Source organism: Rhopalosiphum maidis, chromosome 3 (assembly GCF_003676215.2).
Source record: "Rhopalosiphum maidis isolate BTI-1 chromosome 3, ASM367621v3, whole genome shotgun sequence".
NCBI lineage: Eukaryota > Metazoa > Arthropoda > Insecta > Hemiptera > Aphididae > Rhopalosiphum > Rhopalosiphum maidis.
The window spans coordinates 17,286,045-17,308,213 of NC_040879.1; the positions used below are offsets into that span (position 1 = coordinate 17,286,045).

The 22,169-nt window shown below is 28.7% G+C and overlaps 1 protein-coding gene across 2 annotated transcripts in view; it reads left to right on the plus strand.

Annotated features, from left to right (window-relative positions):
- Window positions 1-22,169, plus strand: part of LOC113559440 (CD109 antigen-like) — a 90,684-nt gene that overhangs the window by 11,691 nt on the left and 56,824 nt on the right. For both annotated transcript variants that reach the window (XM_026965269.1, XM_026965270.1), the window contains exon 2: window positions 18,144-18,224. In XM_026965269.1, the coding sequence (XP_026821070.1) occupies window positions 18,145-18,224 (80 nt within the window). In that variant the 5' untranslated portion in view covers window position 18,144. The remainder of the gene's footprint in view (window positions 1-18,143; window positions 18,225-22,169) is intronic.

A 22,169-nucleotide genomic window follows, 5' to 3' on the forward strand; every position in this document is an offset into this window, starting at 1 on the left:
GACTAGGAAATTAAATCATACTGCCGGCATACATTGTTGATAATTTTGTTTAACAAAATATTTAAATTGGATACGAAATTTAAAATTACAGTGCTTAGAAAAATTGGTAACTACTCGTATTACATAGGTAGGTATTGTGTTATGTAATGTGCTAGTATGCGTGCGTGTTTACGAATATTATTAGTACAACGAAATATAAGTTGTCCATTATCGTGAGTTTATGGTATAACTAAAATTACCAACGTATAAATGGCAATATCTTTTACTTAATACCGTACGGTTTTCGACGTAACAATATTACAGCTAGTGCTCAAAAGTATGTTATTGTTGGTATTGATTCGATAAATCAATTTTACAACGTAGTACGCGGTCCAGTTTCTAATTCAATAAACATTTTTATCAAAATTATGGCTGAAAAAAGGCCGGAATTATACCGTCATTACCTAGGAAATATTGCTGAATGCATCATTACATGAAAATAATGGGCGTTAACATTATTTCCTAGTCATTAACGTTAATCCTTTAATTTGGTAGTAGGTAACATATATATATATATATTATATATAATGTATAATCAATGCTGTTATCCTATTGTAGTGTACTATCAGCCAACCTCAATTCCCCGCCGCCCGTTATTCCTATAGTGTACAATATAATATGTCATATCATATTATTATGAGTACACCGTGTCATTATTGTAAGATATATAGGTAAGTCTATAGGTTGTACTACGAATACCCGGAAACTGTAACATGGCTTTCGAGAATTTCTTATTAGGTGGTTAGAAGGCCGCGAGACCTTTTTCTCTGAAATCCCTTTTTCCTTACAAAACGTGGAGCTTCTTCTTTCCTTAGGCATTGCGTATTATTAGAAATGATACTTGAAAATGATTATTATGAAATGATCATTAGTTATTGTTAGTGCTGTCCGGATACGAAAAAGTGATACTACAATAGTTTACCAAATATATTTCGATTTGTTGTCATATCATATTATCGATCAAGATAGAGTTTTCATGAACATTATTAGTTATTTTTCATTACATACATAAGGTCATAGTGAAAAGTACATTACGTCGGTTTTACCTGATAAACGTCTATAAGATTTAAACATGTATGATACAAGTGTGTATAATTTCTAAAAGTATAGCAAATTCAATTCTTTAAGTACATTGTATTTAATATTTTTGATTATTGCATATGATATGATATAGCACTTATAATAATAAAACGTCTAAAACAGATTATTTCTAAAAAACAAACATATATTATAGTTTATATTTCTGTACTCTTGTGTTACCCAAGGGCAATTTGCATATATTTTATCGATGTAATTGTATTAATTATTGATCTAATACATACATGCGAAAAACTTTACGCATGGAAAATTTCCAAGATATTTATCATAATGCACAACGCATTACGCGATTAAAATATATAGTGTGATGTGACATAGTTCGTATTTATATTTTTCCATTACTGCGACAAATGTTTTCAACTAGTCTCCAACGACTTACTTGCGGTGCGTACTATGATGATATGAAAAAACGCAATGAAAATATGTGTTTGGACTGTTTGGAGGAACTACAACAATGATCATTGCAACATGAAATATTATTACATCAATATGATTTTCCTAGGTAGTACATTAAAAAGTTTTCATTATTCATAAAATGAAACAAAAACGATAATATAGTATAATATATACAAAAATATAAACTTTTCGACCGTGAAAGTTTAATTCATGATCTGCTTTCTGTTTTCATCTCTCGTGAAAGGAACGAGCGTGAGCGTTTTTGGATCACGTCCGTTTTCTATCCACAGAATATTTAATATACATATTAATACGTGACCTATCGTGGCTGATTTATACATTCGACTATTACACAACGCTTAAAATTAGAGCCGTGTAAAAAGTAAAATTATCTACAAAAGGAAAAATAATTATTAACGTGTACACTGAAAGACTTATAAATAAAAATTACACAATGGATAATAAAAAATAATTCAAGTTAACATAATGGAAATATCTAGAATAAAAAGATGGTCCCTTATTGGCCAATTTCATTATTCGAGAAAGAGGATGATTTGACATATAATTGGCACAATATGTTTTTACTTAAACAAAACAAAGAGGTATAATAGTGTTATATCAATTCTCTTCCTAATTATAATTAAAATGTATGGTGTTGTAACTTCGTTTAACTTTAACTTACATAATAAAGTAATTAGTTGATACGTGAACGATGAGCGCATAAGCGATTAGCGAGGTAAACTTTAACAAAATTATTATTATTTATTATTAATCAAGTAATGTGCGCATTATTAATAGAAAATCAAACTTACATTTTAATGTTATACGTATTACGTATTATTTAAACGGTTCCGACATGAATAAATTATAACGGAGCTAAAAAAATTAAATGTCAAATCAAAATATTATTATATTATCAAAATATAGTATGATGCTGAAATTCGTACTTGTTATGATGTCGGGACAATAAGTGTCACTGTTAAATTTGAACAGTGTTATTCACGAAAAAATCAATGTATTTTCAACTAAATGTAATTTTCATAAAATTAAATATTTTTAAAAAAAATATGAAAATGTTAATTGTTTTTCATAAAAGTGATTTTTAGGTTTTTTTTTCTCGATACATTATATTACGGAGCAGAATTGAATTATTATGAAAATATGAATCACACAAAACTGGACCATGTAGAAGAATGTACATAACATCAGTGACAAAGGGTTCTAATACTTTTAAAAAAATGACGCAACATTAATAAAACACAAAAAGTGACCGGCAAGAAAATAGCGCGTGTCTTACGTTTGAAATAAAAAAAAATAATAATAATAATAATCTCGGGCTTTATAATATGCATACATCATGTACCTATGTGTGTAATGTTGGGCCCGCTCATACAAACGATCTGGAAAATTGATTTGAAAATCTCGGAGTGGACAAAGGAAGTGAAAACATTTGCAGAGAACTCTGGTGGCCAATGGAAAGGTACATCTAGGGAATTCAATATTATAACCATCATGAATAGCAGTGCCGTTTGGCAGCACTTTTTGCTGTGCACGTGCGCGCTGCCAAAACTCTCTGTCCAGTGCGCAAAAGTCGTTCGACCGGAAATACCCATTGAAATCATATACGGTAATCCGCACGAATTCGTGTCACTGTATTACAAAGCGCAGTATATATAAAGTAGATTGTACTATTGAGTTTTTTTTACAAACCGTCGGCGATGAATACGTATATTAATAGGAGCGTTCCGTATACTACGAGTTGTATCGTGTTATGTTGTTCACTCTATAACTTATTAAGTTCAGAAAATTTAATGTATAGGTACCTACGTTTTTTTGCGACGTAAATTTTAAAACCCAATCAAATTCACATCCATTAACATCCCGTTAAGAACACTTTTTGATATTATTAATATTAAATTAGTATAGATTATTAGACAACAATTATTTACTGAACTATAATATACGATATATCGTACATAAATTAGTGTGGTCGCCGGTAGGTATGTATAGCAACAAAAAATAACAATGGCACATTTTCTACATAATATATTTATCGTTATTTTATAGTTTGGCATCGTTTATACTATACTGCATATTATATTAGCAATTATAAATTCCAAACAATCGTTAAACACGCATGTAAAACTATTGAAAAAGCATGTAATTAAAGTGAATAAATAATTATAGGATAGTTTTTTTGATATAACAGAAAGAAAAAATTATAAATATGCCTAGTTCAAATGTTTTACTTATTATTTAATAAATAACATATATATATACAATTGTAAAGTCAAGTACACTGCATTTATGATAATATTTTTTTCATTAAATTAAAAAAAATATATACATTTCTTTACTGAATAGGCAATAGTAAAATATCAAAGTAAACATAAACAAAATGAACATAATTCGTATAAAGATAATATATATGTATAATATAATATATTTAATACACCTAGGACAACACAATAGGGTATAAACACAACGCACACAACTCTCAACTTTGTAAACTAGTCCAGCAACGCGTAAATACTTTTTAATTTATAATAGCATTCGGGTCGTGTAAGTTGTAGTTTAGTAGTTGGACATGAAGACAATACGGTTTGTGTTGTTTTTACCAATTTCAGAAATAATCAATCGGGTAACGAAATGTAATTTTTCACTCACTTTTACGCATATATAAAAATAACATACCTATTTTTATAGAGTTAGTTATTTAGACAATCGTGAATGGACAGCAGCCTCTTCAACCAAAATATTAATAAAATAAAAATCCTCTAAGATTGAATAAAAATCTAATTAAAAAATGTCCTCACAAATCTCAAAACCTCTGATTGGAGCACGGTTCTACAACCTGAGAACTATAAAACAAAAAACCAAGATCAAATTTAAATTTCAACTATTAATAAAAATACTTAATATCTTATTGTGTATAGACCCCGAGACTTGTAATTGCATGTAATATGCTGACACATTTTAAATTTAATAAATAAAAAAAAAAGTCGTTTAGGACGTTTATTTATCTCTGTAATGATTTATTTTGATACTTAAATATTACATCTTTTTTTTGTATATATATATATATATATATATATAACATGTATTATATTGTATATATATAAAGTATAATATTACGAGTTTATTGATGCATACTTTGTTCGTATACTTGTGGTATTAAATAACCGAGATCAAGGCAGACTAACCTCCTTCCGGACGACCAAAGTGAGCTTTATAGTAGGGCGTGGGTTTGAGTGTTGGGCACACGACACGTTTTAAGTACAACAATATTAATGAAACGGTTTTCATTTCATTATTCTTTTCTCCCAGCCCCACACGGAACACGGTAAACGGTTATAAATGACCGGGAATGACTAAGGAAGATTTTTTCCACCGTTTCTGTCTACTTCTCGTACGTTTTTGGTAATCGGTACGATATAATATATATTTATTCAATATGTGTGTGTGCGTGTGTGCCGTGTGTGGGCAAAAGCGGCCTCCACAACACCAAGATCGTCTGCGCGTTGCACAATAGATGCGGCGTGGGCAGTCGGTCGCGTTATTGATGCCAGTGTCCGTCTTAGCGATGACTGGGCGATCGGCGCGCGGCGGCGGTTCTCTCAGTGACTTATTATTTTACTATTTTTTGTATATATATTTTTTTTAAATTATTTTTATTATTCCATTCACTGCGGCGCGGCGGCAACCATTCCACACGGTCACGATCATAATATTATAACGTTTCCAGAACAGCGTCTTGCGCCAGATGATGAATATATTAATACACGAGTATACAGGTTTGAGGTGGCGGGACAGCTGGAAAGGTACTGTTATAAAACAAACAAAAAAATAGTTTTGAAAAGTGTTTGTGGAGTATGCTCAGTAAATTTCAATAAATAATAATAATGGTTTTAGGATCATTACTCAAATATACTTTTTTTTTCGCGCGGAGATGTGTTTTAGTAATTAATAGATACTTTGAAACGTTTGAAAAAAAAATGACTCTTTATATTTTTACGTTACGGCGTTAATGACATGACGGCATATTTTGGGCATGGCTGTTGTACGTATTGATATATTGTACGATCCACCTATGCAGTGCATCACCGGTAGTGCAGTGCGTGAAAGACTAAAATACTATATGAATTGTAATAAAAAAAAAAAAAAAAAGTAGTCGCTCTTCATAGACAAATCTCTCTGAGAGAGAATAAAACACGATGAATTAAACTAACAAATACCATAATATTATGGAGTTAAAAAACCCAAGGGGCAACGAGTCACGTCCCGCGCGGTCCATGCACAGGAATCCGCTGATGATGAGCTATATTATTAATATGACACGCCCACCACAATATTCCTATGATATTCTCGTTTATACAACGGTTATAATAAACGTAAAACAACTACTACAGCAGTATTCAATCCATTTATATACTTTACGGTTTAGGAGTAGTGACACTTTTTTTAATATAAGGTATTGATCGCCAAAATATCGGCTTTAAAAACCTTTTTAATGTAAAGCTACACAATGGAATGAAATATAAAACGATCGTCACGATTTTCCTTTTACTCGACTCGAACTATCGAAACTTCGCCCTATTAGGCATATAATATATATATATATACGATTGCGACCTAAAACACTTGTGCGCTGTAGCCGGGTGACCGGGCGTGTTATGGCTACGACTTAATCAGACTTAAACAATTCGGCGATGATTAATACGGTCGTCCGTTTGTTATCGTTTATGATGACCTCTTACCAACGCGTCGACCGTCGATTTGAAATAAGCTCTCCATTGTTCTCAACGGTCGGCAGAGGCTGTCGAATGTTGATAAAATATATAATAATACGACTAATGAGGTGTAGCGATGGACGAGAGTAAAATAATATATTGAAGTCCAAACGATATTAAAGACGAAGTATGCGTGACTATTTCGTAATAAGTATATAGTATCACTGCAGTGGTTAATTATTACACTTAATTTTTTTTCCTTCGTTGAGAATCAAAAAATAATCTCAGAAAATTTATAGAAAAATGATAATATATAAGTATGTATTTAAACGTCACGAAAAAAAATGTTAAACTTCTTGTAATACTTGGTACTTATGGAATAATTACCGTGTATAAATGTAAGTTATATCATTAACGTGTATATTGGATTTAACATCGTTATTTTTTTTTCGATTTGAGCGTTGGATCGTCGTGGCCGTCGTGCCCATGGAGAATAAGAGAGAGAGAAATACATTAATGTGTATTATTAGTGTTATAATTTTTTTATTTTTGCGTCGGTTGAATTTCAGTATACATATTCCACCTCCGTTAGTTCTTTGGATACCTACGGTTTTTGACGTTGCACCATCATCGCTGTGTACAATAATAACAGCATCATACGCATGAGTGTGTCCGGGTGACGTGGCCTGCAGTCCCCATGATTCTGCTGCTACCCACGACCGAATTGTCAAACAAATATGTTTCATATATTTATATGATTTAATAATATAACCATGTATGGCTAGGTAAATAATGTATATAAAATCTAAAAAAAATTAATAAAATCTTAACAATAATGTTTCTATATTAAATGCATTTAAAATGAGAAAATGCTGATAGAAAATGACTTAAGATGTAAAAACAATGGATGAAACTAAATTATTATGTTTTAAAGTACTTTACATTTTTAAAATTATTATTTTATTATCGGCTCATAATTTTGTATTTATAATTAAAATAAATCGTTTAAAATTTGTAATTGCATTTTTTACAAACATTTTGATTGTTAATTAAAATCTTAAAAGATGAAATTTTAAATACTAATATAGTAATATTATATTGTACATGGTTTGAACTTAAAATTAATAAAACAAATAAATTTAAATGTATTCAAAATGACTAAAAATATACTCCTTATTTTTAAAAAAAAAACTTAAGAAACTGTAAAATAAAAATTAAAGATTTAAAATCTCTCATGTTTTATGTACCAATGTAATTTTGTATTAAAAAAGCAATACTCAGAACTGCTAAATAACATTATAGTAAGAAATAGCAAAATTTTGCCGTAATTTCCTATACCGAATAATTATTTTTTTTAGTAAAGCGCATTCTAATGAGGACGTGTCGTGCAGTAATCGTCACTCAACCGACCAACCGTGGTAATACAATATGATTGTTGCGAATTTCGGTACGCTATTGTGTTGTTAAAACTAAATACATATTAGGTACTTGTAGGTAATTAAATAAAAAACAATATTCGTACATTGACCCTTAAAAATGAATATCTGATTTCCATAACTTAAACAAAAAACTTATGTGTACCTAATTATTGCGTTAGAAACTGCGTGTTTTCGATGTGCGTTTATATTTTCGATATATAGTATTACAACAATGTATTTTACAGTTTATTTGTGTCGTGTTTTGAGGTTTTAGATCAAGAAATTTGCTTCATTCTTCAACTTTTATGGTAATTTCTGGCAGAAAATTGGATTTTATTTAAATTTCGGTATTAAAATTAGAAAATACCTCGAACTTTTTCTTCATAACTGCAGTAATGAGAAAAACTAAAAAAAAAAAAATAGCGGGAATCCAGGAATATTTACGAAATGCTAGTTTTTGAAGTAATAGTCGTTTTTTTTTGTAATTCCGCAAAAACGAATACTGTATAGATCGAACTAATCAATAATTAATATACATTAATTCTTCATTAAGTATTTGTTATATTTATATTAGCACTTTTTAATGATAAAAATAATTAAAATATTATCGCTCTTTTTAAGATACTTTAGACATGAAATGCTTTCGAATTACTTTAGTTTTCTAGATTTTAGATTTATTATTCTTATTTATTCTTTGAGAAGAGAATAGGACCATATGATGCATATACATAGTTAACACACAATTAAACAATCATAATAGATTTTTCTCGCACATAACTAAAATATTAATATTAGTAAATTCATATTTTTTCTGTATTTATATACAATTTAATATTATGTACAAAATCATATAGTTAAATAATATAATATACAGTTATAAAACTTAAATTATCAATAATTACTAAAATCACATACATATTTGGTATAGATATCTCTAGACCAAATATACTTGATATACTTGATTCGTGTAATAACCAAACAGTAATAATTATGAAGCCTTAAATTTGTCTTTATAAATTCATATTCCATTAATTTTAAAAAGACGACATTGCAAATATAAATTGTAACAATTAACAAACCACATAGATATCTCATTATCACCGGTCGTGAACTACATATATAAGTAAACCGATCTCAGGCGATCGTTATTCCTGAAAACGGCCTAACTGTTTGTGCATTACATATTACAACATACAACGTACATTCCTTAACCCTGGTTAATTTTAAGACATTGTCCTTGACTTTTCGCACAAAGTGATCTCATCGTTTTGCACGGCGATCATTTATACATTTTTCGAGTAAAGTGGCTAGTTGCTTGTGTAACGGAACAAATGAGGTACAATTAATGATAGTCGCGTCCAATTGGATCCTTAATGTCGTAATTTGTCTTGAACGGTTTCGAGAAAAATAACCAAAGAATTACTGTCGTTAATTTCATACCAATTTAACGATAGTCACTTCCGTTGTATCGTATTATAATATCAGTAATACACAAGTTAATTACTGGTTATAGCTTTTAAGTCATCTTCTGGCCGAATACATTTTAAATAATTTTCCAACATCTTAATTTTCGTTAAATGCTTACATGGTAATTTATGACTTTTAAACCATGTATATTGCACGGGAAATAAGAACTTAAATATTTTTATTTTATTTTCGATAATTGATTTTTATCAGATATCAAAATAAGTTATTGAATACTGAATTTTATTTATCTACTCGTGAAACGCGCGAAAACTATTTTACGCGACGTGGTGATTGGTAATGTATTCTATTACGATTTTTTTTAAACAATTTTTATGCTATTCAATTTTATAATAACTAAACCGTCTTGATTTCTATTGAGGTCCCTTTTTCAATATTATAATAAAAAATATTTTGTTTATATTTTTATATATTAATAAGTAGATAACGATTTAAACCATATTTCATTTTATTCGACCGTGAAATGGTACAATATATGTTTAAACTTTTGTTTTAAACACACAGTTTATAAAAAGAGATCTTACAACAGTATTTTATATTGATAACAAATAAGTAATGTTTACAATAAAATGAATACAAATATTTAAAGTCGGATAAGAGACGTGTAGGTTTTGTAAATGTTTATTCGTCTGTCTTAAATTTAACCTTTATTTAAAATAGATTAAAGCCCCACCCTAAAATTTTACGGAATTACGACTTACAATATTATGGTCTGGGAAACTCCGTTGCTTTTTGTCGTGCGGTTACAACACAGGTAATGCAAGTGCTCACCATATTATATATGTATATAGTATAGCATCTGTTGAATATACCTGGTCGGTCCAATCGATTCTCTCACTGATTATATAGGTGACATCATAAATAATTATATATCTAATAGTAGACCACTTAGTTTCATTACGTTTTAAATTTGAAGTTCAGTCTATATATAGCTTATAAAAGTATAGATATTATCAAAATAAAAGTTACAAAACTTATACTAAACATAAAGTTTATAAATAAACTATTAATTAGGTATAATACTATTTACATAAATATTATACATATCGTGTTCATAAATTATTAAGTAATATAATTTGAAATATTAGTTCTTAGGAGTATGGATGTATCCAATTTCTCTGTGTGATTAATTAAAACAATTCAATTTATATGATATATAATTAGCAATAGATATAATATTTTATTTTCCATACAATATACACATTAATCTTTTTATACAAATCCATGAGTTATATTAAATTTATAATACGTCATAATATTATAAACCGATATCAATAAGTTAATCAACGGCAGCTAAACACGTTTTGCATATGGAAATATGCAGTATGCATTTTTAGTGAACTGAGATAGAGTGAATAATAGAAATCCTTGTATGTATAGATAAATAGAAGTATTTATGCTTACCATTTACCAGGTGCAACAAGATTCTTATAGTATAATATTTAGATAAATAAAGTTTTTTTTTTTTTTGCAGACAGGTGTGTTTTACACCGTCGACTCGACGTGCTCGAGTGGGAAACCCTGGGATAATGGCACTCGGCGACATAGGCCGAACGGGACGATTTTTTTCTCATTTATTCGGATCGTTTATCGTTTACCGGCGTCAGTTAAGGTTATTCGTATTATAATTTGTTGTAAAACTCCGTTTAGAAATAAAGGCGTTTATGGGTCGTTGGAAACTTGCCGTGTGGACAGTTTTAGACCCTCGCACATGACATAATTTTATCATCTATCACATACACTTATTAAATTGATTTAAATAGTGATAGAATCCCTTAAAATTCTTAAACATAATATAAAAAAAAAAAAAAAATTTAATGTTATTATTTTATAAATTGAAATCTATTTCGGAGTGAATAGTTGTTATTTTTAGCCAAATTCGTTTTATGAGCATTTTTATTTTATTATTTATTTATTTATTTTTACTTACGATATTCAATAACAAGTTGAACGGATTTTTTATTTTTATTATAATAATTATTTATTGTTTATTATTTATTGCACGAAATGTTATATTTATGGTACAAAGAATAAAAATATTTAAAGCATTATATTATTGATTGGGGGATTGACTGTGGTTGTGTTGTGTGAATTTGTTTGAAAGAAAATATACGACCCATAAAAGTTTTATTAAATCTCTGTCTCGCAGGTACAATAGTAAGAAAATAATGTAGCGTTATTCTATTTTTTTTTTCGTTCCAGAGACTTTTTTAGAATATAATATATAGGTATACAGGTATATTACAAAGTTATACGCTGGAATTATATTTAAATATGTTAGATTTTCGCATTAAAATTTTCGTATATATATTGAACAGCCTTGTTCTTAAAAAAATCGATTTATAGAAACATTAACCAGTGATAACATTTTTATATTCTTGGCAAACGCGACTTACCTTCCACGATTTCGTCGTTATGTGATTAACACTTTCCCATAATATACTTTATATTTTTAGGAGTTAGTATTTTTTTTTTATACATAAATAATTAAAAATCACACAACTAAACTATTCTCAATGTCTATTTTCTTATCGTGATTTACTCAACTTTATCACGTTTAATTATGATTCGATTCATTAAAATATATTTGATGGGCACATTAATAATTTTCGAATTTAAATTATGGCTAAATAAATAGTTCTAATGTAAAATTATTTAAATTAACATTTTAACAGTGTCTGATTTTTACCATTTTTCAACGTGGTCGACTATGTCATTATACCCATCGTGATATGAATTACTTTGTTATCACATAGTTATGCTTTATATATGTTGTCGTGTTGGAATAACTGATTTGAGACATTTTTTTTTTTGTGAGAGTAGAAAATCGATGCAATTTAATGACAGCCCCATTAAATACCTAAAACGATTGAAATAAAAAACATTAAGTTAATACGGCGAGTGTTAAGTAAGATTATTTTTTATAGATGTTAAGATATAAAAATACCAGAAATTTCTATTAAAAATGGGTTTATCGTTTGAATAGATTTTATTTATATAATTTTAAAAGAAAACCAATTAGATTGAAAACAAATCATATGTTTTATTATATAAGTTTTCCACTTCGCTTAATACGGTTTTTAACGTTAACAGTAAAGTTTAATATAATAATCCATGATTAATAATCATTTGTGTTCGCAAAAACTGCTCGTTTATTTTCTACATTGTTTTCCGTCCTTACGATAAATCCGTCAGTATTGTAATCCGTTACACTAGTGTTTGCGTAAAAGATTTCATAGTTACGTACATTTTGTGCAAAACATTTGCACACGTATTTATATAGTAAATAAAATTAAATGCTACAAATTACTTACGATTTAGTTGTCGTAGTGTCGACTAATTGGGAAAGATTAGTTAAAAAAAAAAAAAAAACCATTCAATACATTGTTACAAATAATATAAGCCGTTGTACTTAAACAAAAAATGAATCTGAGCGAAGACCTATTATAATACGGTCAGCATGTATTATTAAGGATATTTTATTATGCACTGTTTATATTGCTATTAGTAATTCTAGCTAGGACAACTCATTAGGGATTTTATATCACATTTCTAGGTTTTAGGAATTAAATTAAAAAATTTATGCATTTTTAATAACGTATTATATGTAATTAGAAAATGTTCACAATTTTGGCTACTATCATCAAAATTCTAATACCAGACGCGTATTAATAAGTAATATAATGTTGATTTATTCTCAACTATTTTTTTAGTTCTAATAACAACAACTTACGAGGAACTTTGCATTAAGTTTTCAAATATTTTTGCAAAGCATACAGCTTTTATTAATGTTCAGAATAAGTAAACTAAAAGTAGTAGAACATTCCTAATTTCTATGAATAGTTTAAAAAAATCCAAAATATTTAAAAATGTTAAAAAATTACTTAATGAAGATTTCAAGTATTAACAGTTTTTTTTTTTTTTTTTAATTAAGCCCTTTATTTTTCATACGAGAGAAGGTATATTGACACTTGATCGGAGCGTTGTTATTGCTATAAAATATATAAAGGTTACTTTTTAATATAAGTTTATCTCTCTTTGTAATATTATTGTAAAATTAACATGGTTAATATACCGCAGTTAGTGTGTACCTACTGTACCTAGCTATACATAATATAAAATGCAAATACAAATATCACATAAAAAACTAAAAAAATGCAAATTATAAACAATGTAATTATAATTATAAAAATATATTAACAATTTTGTCATTATGACATTATGGATGAACCGTTAAATGTTTTACGCCTTTCTTTAAATCAATAACAATTCATTTAAAGTGCGCTTCAATGCACGTTTCCGCGTGGAAAAACTCGAAAAGAAACTACCATACTATAGGTATACTGTCACTGTTCTATCGATTTCCTGTGAAATATAGAGATTTAATAAATGCGAAAAATCCCGTATAACAATGAAACAATTGGAAAATTAAAGTCTTTCAACTGTAAATAAACATTTGAGATTTAAGAAAATTTGTTTTTAATGTATTAATTTCATTTGTTTAAAATATATATATATGGTGACTTGTTTTGCACACTTTAAGATCTCTTGACTACACATAAACCGTATTTTTATTGTAGTGCATACGTATAGTAACAATTATGAATTAATTATTGTGTTTCTCGAATGCGAATACCGAAAACTCCTTCTCGGACGAATGACAAATAACATGTATACATTTTTCCTGATTTTATTTTAATAATGATATGGTTGGGTTAGGATACTGTAGGTAGAAAATAAATATAAATATACGGTTTTATTATAATTGGTCTTGTGGAATTGGTTTATAATTTTTTTTATATATACCAATATAATAGTAATTTTAATTAAAGACATCAAATTGGTGGCTAAAAAAATCAGTCATCTGTCTTCTTGTCTGCGGTTGTCCAACACACATCCACTCACTATCATTGCACATTAAGACCATATTAGGTAGACGTTGCATTGATGTATTTATCAAAACAATATTGTCTTTTATTTTATATTTCTCATATTAATATTTACATTTATTCAACACATAATTTGTTATATAAACAAAATTACAATATCGTGTTAAAGTATTCCATGAAATAATTCAAAATGACGATTAACGTGTACCTATTATATATAATAACCCGGCTGTATAATTAGATAGGTGCTGTCCGTTAATTACCTAGCTACCTATCTATTGTCATTGATATTTGCAAAATTAATTTATTTTGCATAATAATATTAATGACTTCCGCCAAGCCAGCATTAATTGTAAAACTGTAGTGTGGCGTGTCTTCGTCGAGCATGACGTCAATATCTATTGTTGGCTTACATCGACGATAATAATTAATTAATAATAATAATGGTGATAAAGTTGTAAAATGTATTTCCTACAATATTATTATACATTGTAGTGCATTAACGCGTATTATTGGTGATATTTACGTGTGTTCCTGGTTTTTAGTGGATGAAAAGCCGGACAATCTATAAAATAAATACAATTTTACCTAAAAGAAATACATGCCCAGAAGCTGTTACGTTATGTGTAAAGTTAATGCAATAAAATACAGTGCATATTGTTGTGTCTAAAATTCAAGTCGGAAACAGTGCAATATTGGCGTAAATATAATCATCCCGACAACGAAAACAAATAGGTTTTATTCAATTTAGCATTATTGACGGTTAAACGATTTTAATTTATTTTTGATAATAATTATAATATTTTAATAACTAATTTTTTTTTTTTTTTTTTTTTATTGATAAGGATTGAGTGCAGTACTAACAAATATTTACATTTTATTAATACTTATTATTTATTCGTTTGGTTAATGGTCGGCGGGACTTTGGATTATCCATATGGTATAGTTTGACATACGAATGGGTAAAGAACATAACTGAATGAATATATTTTTCTCGTTTACTCTACATCACAGTTAAAACAGCTGGTACGAGAGCGTAAAAAACAGTTGACGTACAATAGGAGAATATTGAACACCGAGCAGTTGATATTGTGGTGAGCTCTATACTTTACTATGACGAAAACTGAAGATGATCGTATTTTTGAGAGTTATCATTAAAACCACCAAAGTTTCAGCGCTGGATTTGAAGGCTTCGTCGGTAGACTTAACAACCCGAGCTGAACTTTGGAAACTTTTTTACAATAAATTGTCATCTTAACATCTGCAGCCGATATCGTTTAGAAACAATATCTTATTTATTATAGTATCAGCGGTCCGACTCGACCTCTCGTTCATATAATATAATGAAAATACATAGTGCGTATTATGTCTTTATAGTCTCTTTTGCGATTTTTCCAGAAATATAAAATATGATCAGCTGTTACGTGTTACATATCGGTCAGAAGGAATTGTAATTTATTGCGACTACTAACTCCCACGTGACTGTAGTATTACACTGGTTTTGAAATGCACACCATTTTTAATTTATAAAATATTATTATACCACACCAGACTTGAGCCTCAAGTATGAAGTACGTTTTGACCGAATAGGTTAGGTTAGGTGTTTAATGCGAACTTTAACGATAATTAAATAACGTATAAAATGCGCGAAAAACAAATATGAACCGCCGCAATTGCAGGACGTCGATATAAAATTGTTGTTTTCTACGTCTCTGTCTGCTCACGGATTCTCGGGGTCAGGTCGCACGGAATTGATGACGATTGACGATGAATATTCCGCACAACCTCCGGTGAACCTCGCAGTATAAACAACTCACATAAGTAATCGCGGTATTCTGCAGTTCAATAATATCGTTTCACTTCCGCGTACGTGTCCGTCGCGATATTAAAACGATCGATAATAGCGGTAAAAATGTTAATTTTTACTATTGATTTTCAACGGATAATAAAATATATACTTGCGGTCGCATTTAGTAATTTACCGACGGGTACAAATTCTGCTTCCCAGTTTTTTAAGTTTAATGTAGGTAATGTTCATTTATTCGTTTAACAAGCATTTTAATTGCATCTATTGCGCCTAATATATCCTAAATATACAAGTTTAACTCGCCGATAAATTTTAGATTTCGAGGTTTCACGGTCTAGAGGAAATTCTGGTTCCCACCCGGGTAGGTGCAAAAGTATACACCACGCTCGAAATCCGACACTCGTCCTACAGAGTGAAACCTGACAATTTTATTATGTTTGTCTTTCTCTCCTGCGTTTTTTTTTAACTTTTATTTCGTTCGCCATTTCAATGAAAAAAAAAGTAATAATAAAATAACGCGAAAGCGATAAAACTATCAACATTTTCGTCAGTGGGTGAAAACAAACAGACATTATATCACCTAGTCATCTCGTCATTCGCTCGGGGTTACAGCATATCCTTTTTCCGACTGTAAATTTTCTACTCAACTAGACCATGAATCCTGTGTAAGCCGGCTCGCATGAAATAAAAATAATAAAATGATTAATGCCCGAATACATCTATCCGTATTGCATGTAGCTGTAGCTGTGTGATGTATATACAAATATACCGTTATATTCGCCTGAATGATCTCCAATATAATGTTACACAGTTCGGATTTTTATGTTTTTAGATATTATTATTATTATTATATACTCGTTGTGTGTGTTGTTGGTCCGATCGATAGACTGTCGAAATAGGTAGTAGGTACCTACAATATATAGATCACACGAGGTTAAATTAATAGTAGATTGTAAAATATTTCTTTTGTCGAGTCAAAAGAATAGTAAAATTATTATAAGTTCAAAATAACTCAAATAAAGCGTAATGTTTCTAAGTTATAATTGTATACAATTGTATACTCGACTGGCGCATCTCTCGCGAGCTTATTATATACGATGTACCCTTCCTGTAGGGCTAGTTCACCAGACTGCATGATAAATATTATTATTGATATTGAATACAATACAAATACTATAAAATTCCCATAAGCTGTATTTTTTTAAAACAGAAGCTATAGATGCCACTGTACTTTAACCTCGCTATATACATATTTCAATATTTGTTTATTTGTTTGATATTTACCTTACATTATTAATGGTATATTAGTGATATATTTTTAACGTGAATGTAATAAGATAAAATATAAAGCCCTAATAATTGTATGCTGCAGCTTGATGGGTGAAATAAATGTGAACAATCATTTCACCTTAGAATGCTTTAAAAAATGTGAATAATTAGAAAATATTTAACCATTTATTGAAATTAACTATACTAATATAACTAAAATATATAAAACTATATAATATTAAATAGGAATAGTCGACATTTTTTTCCTGTTAAATTTACAATTAAAAACAAACGCAAGATTGAGATGTACTTTTGTAATATTATTAAAAACATAATCAAAACATATTTTGTATTAACTTAAATTCAAAATAATCAGCACACTTCAGCTCATACAAAGGCCAAAGCACAATTCCCCTGCAGTTAGTGGTCAATATTCGTACATCGATGGTGAGCCGACATGTTTTCCAATTTAAATCATTTGTTATTTGATTGTTCCCTACCCCGCGCTGCAGAAATGTACGATTATCAATGTATATTGTTCATAGTTTATTGTATTTACGATAGGTCAGGCACACTATTGATATTTACATAAACGTTATACATGTAAAAAGTGAGTACCTTAGACATCTGGCTGCTTACATTATAATAAATATTTAGGACTTGGGATTTTCGCTTACCAGTGGTCAGCCTTGATTCTGTCGACAAATTTCTCACGAAAAATGAACAATAATAAAAATTTGATGTGCGTAGGTTACTATACTATGGGTCGGGGCCATATCTAACCTTGGACGCCGTTTACCTTGCAGAGTTTAATTGTACGATAAGTAATCTCTATGATAAGCGGGACGCAATAATTACTCTTGTCGTTTCTATTGTCATCGTGTGTCCTGCGAGGGCAGATTGGTACGGCGGCAGTCGGTTTAATAGTCGAGTTTTTTTTTTTATAAACGAATTGTTGTCATCGTCATGTTTTATTCAAATACAATTGTTTATTATTTATTTTATTTTACAGAATGAAACCGAACATGTGTGTAACGTTGCTGTGGTGTTTGGCATTCACCGCGTCGGCCTTCGGGCAAACAGATATCAATGGGTAAGTAATTCCAATACGAATATAATTCGTCTATATAGTAAAAATTATAAATATGTATAACACTTTGAAAATATATTGTTATTGACGTTAAATATATCCCCGAACAAAAAAAGAAAAGTTTTACAATTACCGACAGTATAGGAGTTTGAGAAGGCCGTCACTCATATAAAAGTTTCAAACCACCCCACTCGTGTAATGTGAATAAGAAAAAAATGACATATAATTTTTCGGAAAAAAAATTAAAACAAAAATATACTATCGATTTGATTTATAGCTGAACATAGGTATAACATATTATATTCTCGATGAGATTTCTGTTATTATTTTTCTATCACTAATTATTTTATACGTTTAGTATTATATGATTCATCCACGATGGGTTTTGTCGATGAGTTAACCTATAACCTATTTCTATTTTCGATTTAATCGTTTTCACTCTAGAAAAAACTCGTTGACAAATAGGTAGGTACACCTATTATTGTAGTCGGCGTGTATAGATAACGACTGACTCGGCAATAAGGAAACACATAGTCTTCCGAGACTGGTCACATCAATTTGTATGCGTCTCCTAGTCCCATATTTGTTGAATACAAATCTGAAAGTTCAACGTTATTATTGTACCTTACTGTATAACATCCTAACATTGTGCGCATAATATGCACTGTTTACCAGTAAAATAAATGTATTCCCGTAGCCCCCGGGCTCTAAAGTATCTTTAACTCATATAGAAATAACGGAATCGCACACACTCAAATGAAATGCACGTAAATTATTGAAATTTAATAACAGTTAGAACCTAGTATATATCAGTGATTCCTAACCTTTTTTTCTCGGCGTGCCACTTTGGTAAACAATTATCTTCGAGTGGGCCACAAAATATAAAAGTACGAACAATCTCAATCTTAATCTAAAAATATAATTTTGGTACACATAGTAGGTATAAAATATACACGTAGGTACATTATTTTGGACATTGAGGATTTGAACAACTAAATTACAATCGGATTTTTCATTTTAAGTAAACACACGCTCAAATTTTGGATTAAAAAGAGTAAAACATATTTAATTATTTTGTAGTTTTATTAATATTGTGTTTTTAAAATATTTAAAAGAATTCATAAACTATTTTAAACATTTATAACACGCCATATGTTGGGCATCACTGTTGTATATTATAGTAATTAGTAATTTAGAAATAAAAATACACGAAACATTATGTATTACATAATATAATATGTGCTATAACGTTTAAAATTTACACTATATAAATATATATATACATATATATTTAAAAATGGGTATAACGAAATGGATCTAATAATTCAAAATCATTGATAATATATTATTCTAAGCAATGCATATCTATTGAACAAATAAAAACAGAATAAGTGCACTTATACCGGAAAATATTGAAATGAAAATAGATCTCATATCATACTTGAAACTCTTAAAAAACAACTTGGAAGGATTTCTATTATTAATTCTTTAAAAGTAAAAAGCCTAAGTTTTCGTTAAATTAAATTCTAATATATTGAATTATTTTTTATTTATTTATAGTTATGTTATTTCAACTGTGAGAAGTAGAATGTGTTTGTAGAATTTATTACAGTTATTGCTAACTTGTGTAATCTGCAAAAAACATGAATTTGATTAGTTTTAATTTGTTGAAACTTATATCGTTTTACACAGTATTATTCTATTTATCGTTGAACTGCTTCTAAAAAATTCATATCCCCTTGATTTACGTCGTTGGTTGTTATGATGAATGATGATGTCTGTTTCCTATAGATATCTTATTGATTATATTATACATTTAACTATAAAAATAAAACATATGTTAACAAAAAACCTAAACCTAATTAAAGTTTATAAAAATCATATTTCTTATTGTTTGAAACAAAATGCTGAGAAAATATCACAATATCTCCTTTTTCTATAACTGACAGCTGTAACGTTATCCAATCGACCTACTATATCTACGTTTTTATACCTACGCTATAGGTATTATATTATTATTATATTTTAATTACACCATTTACCCACTAAATGAGTAAGTGTATTTTTAATTAACAGAAAACATTTTGTTGATTGTAATTGCCCTGTTGGCGGTGAATACAACAATAACAGCTAACCATTCTCCTGGCCGAACCCTACGACTCGCTATTTATCCACTAAATGACGAGTACAGCGTCGTTGTTTGTTTCAGTACACGGGGAGACGAATCCTGCGTAATTTTGTAGCCAACGTTAAAAATGATCAAAAAACGTGTTAAAGTACTTTTTGTTGTGATATCGAACGATATAATACAAACATCATTAGCCATTACTTATTAGCAGAAACCGGATTTTTATGTTTTTTTTTTACATATTATTGCTTGAGAGTATGCGCGCTGCGCAGCTCCAATTGGATAAGCTTTGTTGACCATTACTTTTCCTATGAACTGATACACAACATTTTTTAGTATATTTCAAGGTTAAAGAATATTTTGAGCAAAATAATACGTTCTCGGAACATATTGCAATATTGGCCATTGGGGTTTAATTTAAATATTTTATAAAAAATGTAATGGTTTATATAAAAATGCAAAAATATTTTTGACATCCGTCAGCTTCTACCTTTAAAATAAAATTTATTTTTATTATATTTTAAATTGTTTTATGATTGTTGTTTTTTGAATTGATAAATCTAAATTTTAGGTACGTAGCTATGGGTTACAAGTCTACAATCACACATGTAAAATATAATTAAAAAATATACACAAGTGTAATACGACTATAGTATAGATTAAAAAATATGACTGTTTGAATAATGTTTTAAAGTTTAGGGATTAATTTAACTATCTCTTAATTTTTCTAAGCTGTTACTTTTATTTGTTTTTTCAATATTTAATTCACTTTTATGAAAAATCATATTTATTTAAAAAATAATTTTTATGAACAGAAAAGATATTTATTAGTTATTAGTATATTTACAATCGATAATTTTATATATTATAATATTAATATAGTATATATACGCTGGCTGTTAATTTGTGGTGTTGTTACTATTATTGCAATATCACTAACATTGGTTCTGAAAAACTAAAGCAGAATACGTTTGTGCTGAATTCATTAATAACAACAGTCATTTTTTATTTCTATTCGTTAACAATGTCTTTGTCGACCTACTAAATTATTAATTTGGGGTGTCGAATTCGTTACAAAATAAATGTCTTATTATTCGTAAACAAGTGCGTCGACAACAATATCTTGTGTCTTATTTATTACCTTCATTAAATTATAGCTTGTTAACTAGTAAAATATTATTGTTTTTTTCTTGTTTTATACATAAAAAAAACTTCAATTCTATCGAAACAAATTGAATTGACAACTTGAATTGAAATGGAAATAAAATGTATGTGGATTATCAAATATATTCGTGTATAGGTTTCAAATTCAATATGACTCTAGTACACTACCATTTTACTAACAGAAAAGCATTGTATTTTTTCTCATATTATTTATTTTATATGGACTATATATTGTGTGTGTGTGTGTGTGTGTATATATATATATATATTGAAAATAATTATCACACTCATAAATAGCATACGTGGGATCTTTAAAAATTGTACTCATTATACATTTAAAAAAAAGTCATTCAAATGTCTCTAACATAGGTTAAGTAATATAGAAATTACACATTTTTCTATGAAAATAGTTTTAGATTCAGAGTGAAGCTATAAATGCAATGTATTGATTTTAAAATTACGTGTTTTTTTTTTTTTTTTGTGAATGAATGGGCACACGATAAGTTGTTGATAAAATGCTACAATTTTCACTTTAAGGGTAATTTTGGATATAAAATTGGATCTAGTTTGTACTTTAAAGAGGTCAAACATAAAAATTTCCAGTTTTCATTTTTATAAACCGGAATAACAAACAAAAAATTAAGGAAAACCGGTAA